The sequence below is a fragment of the Phodopus roborovskii genome, unplaced genomic scaffold, assembly GCF_943737965.1.
Source record: "Phodopus roborovskii unplaced genomic scaffold, PHOROB, whole genome shotgun sequence".
NCBI lineage: Eukaryota > Metazoa > Chordata > Mammalia > Rodentia > Cricetidae > Phodopus > Phodopus roborovskii.
In genome coordinates, this window is record NW_026125148.1 from 20,110 (window position 1) to 31,800 (window position 11,691).

An 11,691-nucleotide genomic window follows, 5' to 3' on the forward strand; every position below is an offset into this window, starting at 1 on the left:
GTATCACTTAGGTACCAAGTTTAAAGGTGAGGAAGCTGTGTTCTCGACCATGTACTGGAAATCGGATGAAAAACATGAAACAAAAGTGGGGGGAAACGAAGAGAGAACACACAGAAAGGAATAGCAAGAATGGGAAGAAATTAAAGCAAGTGATCACGGACTCACATTAGAAGGCCAGCAGGGACGAGCCTTAGATATATATGGGAGACTGTTTTGTGAGAGGAGAAATGCTCCAAAGACTGCTAGAAACTCAGGTAAGGCCTCCAGGCAGGGAAGCTGTAGGGACACATTCAGGCAGCCTTTAGGCAAGGTCACCACCTGATTGTAGAGTGGCCCAGGTGGGACTTCTCTCAGCTAGAGCTGACCCTTTCTTTGCTCTACTCCCGTGCACCAAGTCTGACCTCAAAGATCGGGGGGACTTGTCAGCTCCAGAGGGTCTCTGGGTTGTGCTTTGAGGGACCCTTCGACTCTTGCATCATATAAAGACAAAAGAGAATAGCCTGTTTCTGATCCTGAAATAAACATCTAATTTCTGTTCCTTAGGACGTGATGACAGCTCTTCTCAACAAAGCCTGACCTGGTCACCCTTAGATCCCTCCTCATCTGATGGTCTGTTCTTGTTGACTACAAACATTGCTGTCTCATCCCATGAGTCCAAGTTAGCTTTCTGTTGCTATGATGAAACACCATGACCATGTTTCCTCCATGGAGGAAAAGATTAAGCTTATCTTACAGCTTAGAGTCCAACATGAAGGGTTGACAGGTTAGGAACTTGAGGCGGGAACTGGACCAGACACCATGGAGGAATGCTGCTTACTAGTTTGCTCCCCATGGCTTGTTTAGCCTGCTTTCTTATATATCTGAGGACAACCTAAAACAGGTGGCACTGCCCAAAGTAGGTTGGGCCATCCCATGTCAATCATTAATCAAGAAATGCTCCCATATATTTGGCCACAGGCCAATTGGAGGCAGAGATTTTTCTCAATTGACTCCCTCTTCTTAGATGATCCTATCTTGTTTTGTTGACAAAACAAAACCAACCCACCCAGCACACATGTGAGTAGTTTCTCTAAGTTCATGGTTCAAATTATCAGGGTCTTGGTCCTCATGGTTGCCTAGAAAGTTTTCCTCTTCTGGATGTCTTGCCCATATTCCTAAATTCACAGTTCTCTGCCTCTGCTTGCTTGGCTGACTGGATACAGTCTACATGCTCTGATTTTATGTACCGAGGTGGGTAGAGAGGTATGATGGCCATGTTCCTTCCATGGAGTAATGAATTTTTTCCTTTGGGTTCAGCTCCTAAGATCATGACACAACTGGACCTCTTACATGGTACCTCTATGCCATCACTAAGATAATAGGTTGAAACTCCCTCTCTAGATAAGATAGACCACTGGAGGAAAAGCCCTTTGATGTTTTGTTTTTGTATTTATTTGTTTGTTTGTTTTGTTTTATTGAGACAAGGTTTCTCTATATAACCCTTCCCAGTCCTGAAATTGGCTCTGTAGACCAACTGGCCTTGAACTCAGAGAACCACCTGTCTCTGCCTCCCGAATTAAAGGCCATACCATGGCATGGCTCTCCCTTTGATATTTTAATTAAATCCTTGACCTTCCTTAATTTAATAAACGCTAAAACTATCTCTTATTTAGAATAGTCTAAATTTCAGGCATGAGCTATAATAATTTTTTTCTGATATATTGATACAGGTATTCTTGCATTTATTTTCTCAATAACTTTAAAATGATGATGTATCATCCCATTTTTCACAAGATACAAAGTTCATTTCAGGGGATCTAATTTTTTCACCCAACTAAATGTTTGGGTTTAATAGTGCTTTAAGACCCTGGCAGATTAAGAATGTCTGTGTTGAAATTCTGCCTCTGTGATTCTAGACAGGTTATCTAGCCTCCCTCGGCCCTGCTGTCATCTCTTACAAAGGGATGTGACAGTGGTATATGCTCCAGATGGACATCAAGTGACATCGTGAAGAGCATCCATACTAGTGTTTGGTGCTTCATCTCCATTGTATGCATTTCTTGTTGCTGTTACTGATACACTTATCAGTGTCATTTGTGTCAGAATCTCAGCTTCTCACATCCCATCAAATGGGGATTTTCTTCTCTCTGGATATTTAACATGGATAGTCACTATTAAATCAATTATTCCTCAGGCCAGAGAATTAGTGAAAGAAGAAATGCCACCATCATCCAGGGAAATCAAACTGAGAATCATCAGTCCACCAGCTTTCAGATTGACAATGGTATTTATGCAATAGTATTTATTTCTTTATTTATTACTCATGTTTAGAAACACATATCTGGCACTTTGGAAGGGTGACTGTGTGGCTTTCAGGTGGGATATGTCATTTAAGAAGAGATTTCTTAAAGTTAACAGTTTACTTAAAAATGCTTTCAAAGATTTACTTGTTTTTGCTGTGTGTGTGTGTTTTCTCTATCTATTTATACCATATGTATCCCTGGCGCCCTCAGAGGCCAGAAAAATGTATAAGATCCCATGAAACAGGAGTTATAATAAGTTGTAAACCACCATATGGGTTCTAGAAACCATATCCAGGTCCTCTACATGAGCAGCAAGTTCTCTTAACAACTGTGCAGAGTGACTTTTGAAATATTTGTTATATAACTACAATATTTCATTCAAAACTTTTAACATTTGAAAATATAACAATATACAAGAGTCTGTATTGTTAATTGTTCCTCTGCAGGTACAGAGTGTGGGAATAAGAAGCAATGAACGGGTTGGATTGTGGTTAGTGATGAGAAGAGGGACCAGGATACAGTGGGGAGGAAGGATGCAGGAGAAATGGGTGAATTCTTCATGAGTCTGTGTGGTCTGGAGCAAACCAACCTGAAAATGATATTCTAATGAAGCTAGTGACAGGGATGGGTGAATATACAGAATATCAACCCACCACGGAGATGGGCCATTGGGTCAACAATGGGATACCAACACACATGACCCAGCTAGGACTGTAATCAAACCCATGGCTTCAAAAGACATGGGGTCTAACACAGGTCCGCATTCCATGTTAAGAGTTCTATAACTTTCCAACTATGTGTTTCTATAACTTAATTTGTGTAGGAAATATTAAATGAAAAACATGAAACTATACTACATAATGTATTATTCATTCACACACCGTTGAGGTTAGTAGAGTACAGTGGGCTGAGTAGACAGAATCCCCCATGAATCAGGGAGGTTACCCGTAGCAGAAGACAGAATATCAATCCTGAATTTGTTTGCTCTGGGACTTGTTCCCTACCCTGCCCATGCTTGCCCCTGACCCTTACTTCTGACCTTCTGCCACTGCTGTCTTCCATGACAATTTCCCTTTCTAGCCAGCTTCCTACAGTATTCCTGGCAAGAAGCCATTTGCAAAAGCTCATGGAGAATAGAGAAAGCAGAGTCCAGGATTCCCGCAGCCCTATGTGGGGCTCAGGCTGCAGGGTCTCTGTTTTCAGGGCTCAGGGGGATTTCTCTTTTCCTATTGGATCCTGATGCAATGGGCGAATAAAATCCTATGAAACAAACTCTGTTTTAGTCATGAGTTTACAAGAAAATGGACTCTCAGAAGACCAAGCAACCACACGTCAAGGACCAGATTCTGAGCCAGAGGGTAAGACAGAGCATGAGAGGCTCTGAGTGGGAACAGAGGAATGGGTTGGGGTCTGATATATATACATATATGATATATATGTATATATATACATATATATATCAATCAATAAATAAAACTATTTAGGCCCAAAGAGACAAAGATGAAACTTGATGCACTATTGAGGAGGGAGTAGTTGGAAAAGAAACCCCAAAAGGTGAAGAGTTGGAAAAGCCTTATTGGGGAAAAGGAGAAGCTAAGAATCAGAGGGGTTGTCTAGGGAGTCACAGAGTGCAAATACCTTCCAGGGTGGAGTGGCCATACGTGCAGATGGGACTACAGGTACAAACAAGACATGAGCAGCAGGGTGAGGGAGGAAGACGGAAACTGGGAAACAGCAAGGCTCTGTGAGATCTCACCTGTGGCCTTTCCATCTTCAGAGTCCTGTGAACTAGAAGTCCAACTGAGTAACAGTGATCCGTACCTGGAGCCTCACAGCCCATTGCCCTGGAATGAAGAAAGTAACTAGTGTTTATCTTCCTGGCTCTGATTTTCAGATGCTCTGTATGTGTTTGGTACAGCCTTGCTTTGTCTGTTTTTTTTTTTTTTTAAATGCTAACCATTTTCAAAATTGACTATTGAAAGAAATATTATGTATACTAGGGAGTGTAGGTCAGTGGTGGCAAGTTTGTCCAGCATGTGTGAGGTCCTTAGTTTAATCCTAGCATCTTTCTTTCTCTCTCTCTCTCTCTCTCTCTCTCTCTCTATATATATATATATATATATACATATATATATATATATATATATAACACACACACACACACACACACACACACGTATGCACGCATGTACCCACATGCATACATGCCTCACCACACACACACACTTAACCTCAGGGACAGGACTCTGTTTTAAATATTCACTGTGAAATGGCTACATCACATACATTTTTGTGGTAAGAATGCTTAAAATGCATGACCTCAAATATTTCTCCAGCTCTCAATATACTGTTAATCTTGCCACGTTGTATAATGGAAGTCTTGAGCTTGTTCTTTCTGGCTGGAATTTTATGTTCACCGTGGCCTCAGCCCCCATCCTCACTCTGACTTCACTCTCTCTGACTCAGACCCTTTCACATGGCGCCTAAAGTGAAATCGTGTAGCTTTTGCTTTTCTGTGTCTGGCTGCTTCATGTGATGTTCTTTCTTCATTCACACCGTCTCCGCTGACGCTGTCTCCCTCATTTTAAGGCTGACTGGGCGTCTATCCTGTGTGAACCGCACATTCTCCCCAGCTGCTGGCAGCTGTTTAGGCTGACTCCACAGGTGGAGATTGCTAAGCTGTAACAAGTGCAGGCACCTCTTTAGCAGGCTGATTTCAGTTCTCTGAGATACCTGTGCAGTAGAGAGGAATGTCTAATCACAGGATGGTTCTGTTTTCAGGGTTTTTGAGGAAACTGCAAACTGTTCTTCCCTACTGGCTGTAGGCATTTACAATCCTCTCAGGAAATACAGAATCTCCATTTTTTTTCCCCAGCAACACCAGCACTGACACCCTTTTCTGACCTTGTCTGACACTGAATGCACAAGCTGCCACATGGAAAACACTCATCTACATAAAGTAAAAATAAAATAAGTGCAAACCAGTTTGCATGTCTAAGAGTCCAATGCCTTCGGCAGCTCTGGGCACTTGACTGCACCGTGCTGTGACAATGACGCTTGGTAGCCAAGCTCCTGCCCCTTCACTTGCCTTTGGCTAACACCACACCCCACCACACTTCTCTCTTTAGGTTCTTGCATTTGCTATGCTCTCTTTGATTTCTGTTATTTCTCCAAACCATGTGATCTGGGGAAACAGTTGGACGTAATCTCCTAAGTTTGAAAACTGAGACAGGGTTTCTCTGCATAGTCCTGTCTGTGCTTTGTACACCTGGCTGACCTTGAACTCAGAGATCTACCTGCCCCTGCCTCCCAAGCACTGGGATTAAAGTCGTTCATCACCATTGCCCAGATTAGTCAGCCTATTTCTGTAGCAACAAAAATAATGATACAGAAAAGACTCACAAACATATTAATATATACTAATATATACATATTAGTTATATACACACATGTGTACACATATAAATCTGGGAGTGTTTGGAATATTTGAAAATAGAGTAAAGATAACATGGTCATAATTTCCATTATATTGGTTACATAAGTAGAAAAAATGATCTAGGTATTGAAACTGGAGATGCTGGTTGACTTTGAGAATGTCCTTTAGAACAGCAGAATGTATCACCCAGAGGCCTCTGGGGTGTCGGTTCTTCTTTTTTATGCAAATGATAGTTTTCCTTTACAATCATTTAAACCCCACTTTTATATATGAATGTTATACTGCAGCTAAATTTTAATTTTTCCTTCACTTAATGTCTTAGAAACAAGGTCTTGCTATGTATCCCAGGCTGCCCTTGAACTTAACATTCCTCCTGTCTTAGCCTTCCAAATTCTGGGACTGCTGGTGTGTATTGCCTTGCCTGGTTACTTTTGTCTTTGAATATCAAAACCAACTGTCTCTCTAAGGATTCAGTGGGTAGAAGGGAGAGAACAGGGTGGGAGTGAAGTTATAGGGATAGGGTCAATCATGGCATCCGAAATGATCTTCTAGAGAGTTAGATGTGAATTCTGTGTGTACTGGTCGGTATGAACATGTGTGCGGAGGCCAGAGGTCAACCTCTTGCTGTCTTATGCTTTGCAGTTATCTTACACTTTTTTTTTTTTTTTTTTTTTTTTCCGTTTTTGGCCTCGGTGACTAGTCTAGACAGGCCAGTGATGCCCTGGGATCCATCCTCATGCTTATACAGCAAACACTTCACAGCCTGAACTGTCTCCTCAGTCCCTGAAAATAATTCATTCATTGTAATTTGACCCAGGAGCAGAAGTACGAAGCCAGGGAACCCAAATTTATCCCTGTTCCGTGCATCTGGTAGATATAAAGCAGGAAAAGTCATTGTTTGTCTCAGGTGGTGAAGAGACCGAAGCAAGGACCAGCCACAATCAGGAAGATGAGGTTATAGGTAAGGACCACTGAAAGCCATCATTTCAGGTTCCCAGGCAAGGGCCTTAGACATGCCATCAGTGTCCTTCAGGGCAGCCAGGGGGAGTCAGGAAGGGAAAGAGGGCCAACCAAAGCGAACCTCCAGCTTAGCAGAAGGACTGGGAAAACTGAAGGCAGAAATGAGAAATGGGGGTTAATTGATGTTGAGGCCAGGTTTGTTTTTGTAAAGAAAGAGAAGGCAGCTGAATGTGGCAGGGTGCTGGTGGGGGGCAGCAGGAGTTAAGAAGACAGAAAAAATCAGGGAACCAAAGGTCTACACAGGAATAGATAGACAGGGAAAGATATCAAGGACCAAGAGGTGCATCACCAGGTACTGATGAAGATGAGGACTGATGGGCAGAGACAAGAAGGAAGCTAAGGAGCAAATTAGGAGTGAAAGAGGCAGGTGAGGGTGTGGGGGAAGTGAGAACCAGAATGAGGGTGCAGACAAGATGCATGACTGGTTTAATAAAGAGCTAAATGAGTAGTAGCTAGGCAGGAGAGGATAGGCGGGACTTCAAGGCAGAGCTAGGAACTCTGGGAAGGATCTGTGAGGTGGGGATTCACCAGCCAGATGTAGAGGAAATTGGATGTACTGTACTGAGGAGAGGTAACGAGCCACATGGCAGAGTGTAAATTAACATAAACACGTTAATTTAAGTTTTCAGAGCTGTGCTAAGGCCAAGCTTTCATAATTAATAAGACGTGTCTATGTCATTATGTGGGAGCTGGAAGGCCAATAAAGTCGGATTACACTAAGATGCTTAAAGACATTCTTTTCTTTGTGCAGTCCTCAGCAGCGAGGATTCCAATGATGGAAGCAACTGCTGGGAAGAATCCACCCCAGTCATCTGCCAGTCAAGTAAGGAAGCCCAGAAAGCAAGACAGGCTGTGGGCATCTGAATCTCAAGCCATTATTTCATGATGGGTTTTGTTCCACGTCTGTTCTGTGTGATGGAGCCCTGGGACCTGTTCTGTGCATTCAGTTTTACTTGGTCTTTGGGAATTGCAGGGAAATTGTTGCATACAGTGTGGGGATCAATCTTGTCAATCAATGGATTCTATTATTTGATATAGACAGCCATTGTTAATATGATAGAAACAGGTAGGTGTGTGTGTGTGTGTGCGTGCATGTTTGCATGCCTAGGTGCATGCACAAACATCATGTCCATGTGTATTTGTAGAGGCTGGATGTCAATATCAGGCATAGCTCTTAAAGAGACATTCACCTTGTTTTTTTGAGAGGGTCTCTCATGGGGGCTAGATCTCATTGATTAGCCTACACTGGCGGGCCAGTGAGTCTCACTGATGCCCCACCTCCTGTCTAGCTCTGGGATTATAGGTGTGAGCCACCATGGGTTGTAGAGATCCAACCCAGGTCTTCATGCTTGTGTGTCAAGAACTTTACCAACTGAACTATCTCCTCAGGCTCTTCAGCATAAGACTTTCAAGGTTTCCCTAAAAGATACACAAGGGCAAAGATGCTGGGAATTCAGAAAGATGAGTGGGAGGTGTAAGAAAGTCTCAGAGAAAAAAAGGCCAAGTGATGTCAGGCAGCCCCTCACCAGTAAATTGCATCTGCCTTGGGGATCAAAATGGAGTTTCACTAGCCTACTGTTTTGGTAATTTAAAAAGGCAGACTCATGTGGTCTGGATGGGGACAGGCTTTTTAAGAGGTTTCAGAGTACTTCTAAAATTTCCTATTAGGGAATTTCCTGCTGAATTAGTTTCTTGCTCACAACCAGGGGATTCCAAGGAAGTGTACTATTTTGTACAGTAGTCAATCTCCTTGGCATGCTAGAATCAAAGGGAGGAAAGGGTCCTTAGCAGCCTTGTACTCAAGACAGTGGATTACCAGTTAAGATGGTTAGAATTGCAACTTCTGGACTATGCGATGTCCAAATTGAACTGTAATGTCCCGAACTGTAATCCAAGCATTCTCCACAAGCCTTGATTCAGCAGCTCTAGGGTACCACTTCTTGCATTTTTCTTCTCTGGCCTGAAAAGTCAAAAGTCATCTGTTATGAGTAGTTTTTCCCTGCTGACATCTCCCATCAGTCATCACAGAATAGTTTATCTGGACAAACCTAATTAAGAGATAAAATTAAATATAGCAAAAATATACTAGGAAAAGGACACTGTTTACTCCATGGCATTGTATCTATTAATGCTAGAGTTAAAACGGGGGCATTTAGTCTCTGCCTTGGCTTCATAGTTTACAGAGAACACTAAGGATGAAGTTACTCGGTTCATTGATAATACTGTTATCTGTCATTAGCCTAGAAAGTCTACAAAGAATAATCTGTGCTATTACATATTAAGCAGATAAAATTGACCTAAGGGCTGGAGAGTTGGCTCAGCAGTTAGAAGCATCAGCCGATTTTGCAGAGGAGTCATGGTTTGGTTCCCAGCACTCACATCAGATGACTCACAACTCTAACTCTCTCTTCAGAGCTGACATCCGCTTTTGACCTCTGAGGGCACCAAGCATGCATGTGATGAACATACATGCCAACAATCATGTCTAAAATAAAAAAGTTACCATAAATCCTTTATTTTTAAAGCAAGTGCAGATACCTGGTAAAATTATGGTTAGGATGTTGGCATACCTTTTAAAATGGATTTTAAAGAAGAAAGTAGTATGTGGCCATCACAGAACCTTAACAGGGAGGCATGGTAACTAGGTTATTGCTCATTTATACATGAGAGAACCAGAGTTACCGGTGCTCAAGAGCCATGTACCTATGTCCATAAAAAAACTGAAAAACAATCCAGGATAGGTCCCAGTCTCTGGAACCAGATTCAATAGAAGAGGAGCATTCTTTCAGACTGTCCTAGGACCACAGGCTCATTTGATGTAGAAGTCACAGAACTTGACTCTGAGTACAAATAATGGTTTTTCTCCCTTCTATCTTACAGAGTCTGTGGATTCCAGGAAAACTTTCACATTCAGAAAAACACTCAGGAGAAGAGGTAAGAGAAAATGTGGACTCCTCAAGACAGATGAACTGTGTGTTCAACAAGAGATTCACTCTTGTAGGCTCTAGATTTCAAAATACAACACAAATTTGCTTTTCAGTTTAGGTAATTACTCCTTTGCTTTTATATTGATCAGGCAGGGTAACTGCTATAATGGATGAATCCAAAGGAGTTAGTGATTTCACATAGTAAATGCCTTTTAATATTTAATAGAAGTTCAACTTTTTACCCTAATCTACAGAATAAGTTCCAGGACAGCCAAACTTATCTTGGAAACAAACAAACTAGACTAAAAAGAAAGAAAGAAAGTGATTCTTTCAGAATCCTGGAGCTCAGTACTGAGCAGTGAGCTCGGGGGAAAGCATAAGGCTGGCTCATCTCCACTCTAGGACATCAGAGTCTGAAAGCTCTCTGCTGTGGTTTATTCTGACCACACAGCACAGCATACCACCGGCCACCTGGGAAACCATTCTCTCATCTGGACATTTTTTTTTTAAATAAAAAGAAATCTACACTGTCTCAAAGAAACCCAGGACAAGTCTCACTCAGGACCTGTGGCTCCTCCCAGGCCGTCTCGCCTCCTTTCCTCGCCCCCCCCCCCCCCCAAGCTTCTGATTCTATGTAAGCTTAGCCATCTTGGGCACTCGGTCTCTTGCTCTCTTGGTCTCTTGGCCACTGCTTGACTCTACTTCTGGATCTCCACCCATCCCCACCCTACCCCAACCCCATGACTTGGTTCAGTCTGGACCCTTCCAGATGCTTCTAGCTGTTTTCTTCCTGTAGGCAGAGTTTCTCTGTGTCTCAGCAAATGACCATTCAGAAACTTATAAATATAATGCTGGCCCAATAGCTCAGGCTGGTTACCAGCTAATTTTTACATTTAAATCAACCCATATTTTTTATTCACCCTTTGCAATGTGGCTGTGCATCTCCCTCAACTTTTGAGGCTCTGCCCTTCTCCCTCCCAGCATCCTGTGTCTGGCTGTCTGGCTGTCTGGCTGTCTGGCTGTCTGGCTGTCTGGCTGTCTGGCTGTTCCATCTATACCTCCTGCCTAGCTACCGGCCAGTCAAAACTTTTATTAAACCAGTCAAAAGGTACCTTGGCAAAGACATATCTTCACGGTGTACAAAAAAAAAAAAGATTATTCCATAATATCTTCCTTGTATAATAAGCCTCCTCCTCCTCAACCATACCTAGAAGAAGCCATGTCCTCTGTAACTAAAGTTTAGTTAATATCCTTCAGAGTGAAAAAGCATTAGCCTGGGATATTAGACCATTCACATAGAGCATTTTGGTTCAGGTGAGTTTAAGCTATTTGGGTATGGCACACAGGTCTCAAGATATTCAATAAGTACAAGCTTACTTTTCACCCAAGAAAAAAGGATGGAGTTGATCCTGCGTGGAGAGTTCACTTTGTTTCACATGATCTAGGGCCCTGAGATCTTAAAGACTGGTTTTGTCACCCACCATGCACAATAAATCTCAGAAAGGGCATGAGATCTAAGAAATGATCACAGAAGAGAGTGACCACCATAGCAAAGTTGGCCTCAGCCCCAGCACTAGGGACAGTTCTGGAACAAGTTTAACTGACAGCTCAGATAAAGGCAAGGTTGGCCTGCTGACAGGATTGTCTTTTTGCCTCCCCAGTAGGTTGCAGGTTTGTCCTATCCTTCCCACATAGGCTGCAGGATTATCCCAATCCCTACCCATCCCTTTCCATCACAGGCTGGCAGGACTGTTCCTCCCCATCCATCCTAGAGCCTTCCCACACACTGATGCAGGTTGCTGTTTGCAAGTGTGTGTTCCTTGCTTGTGTAGAGGCCAGGAGTTGATTTTAAATATCATGTTTAATCTCTCTACCTCAGATTTTGAGACAAGGGCATCTCATTGAACCTGGAACTAACTGATACATGAGGGTGGCTGGTGAGATGCTCACTGCTGTATTGGGGATCTGAACTCAGGTCCTTATGTTTAGTGGCAAACACTTTACTGATGGAGCCATTTCCCCAGCC

At 42.6% G+C, this 11,691-nt stretch overlaps 1 protein-coding gene across 3 annotated transcripts in view; it reads left to right on the forward strand.

The window, feature by feature from the left end:
- Nucleotides 1–11,691, forward strand: part of LOC127226164 (nuclear autoantigen Sp-100-like) — a 39,551-nt gene that overhangs the window by 14,116 nt on the left and 13,744 nt on the right. For all 3 annotated transcript variants that reach the window (XM_051190076.1, XM_051190086.1, XM_051190093.1), the window contains exons 5-11: nucleotides 544–609; nucleotides 2,174–2,263; nucleotides 3,566–3,640; nucleotides 4,060–4,140; nucleotides 6,536–6,679; nucleotides 7,490–7,561; nucleotides 9,619–9,672. In XM_051190076.1, the coding sequence (XP_051046033.1) occupies nucleotides 544–609; nucleotides 2,174–2,263; nucleotides 3,566–3,640; nucleotides 4,060–4,140; nucleotides 6,536–6,679; nucleotides 7,490–7,561; nucleotides 9,619–9,672 (582 nt within the window). The remainder of the gene's footprint in view (nucleotides 1–543; nucleotides 610–2,173; nucleotides 2,264–3,565; nucleotides 3,641–4,059; nucleotides 4,141–6,535; nucleotides 6,680–7,489; nucleotides 7,562–9,618; nucleotides 9,673–11,691) is intronic.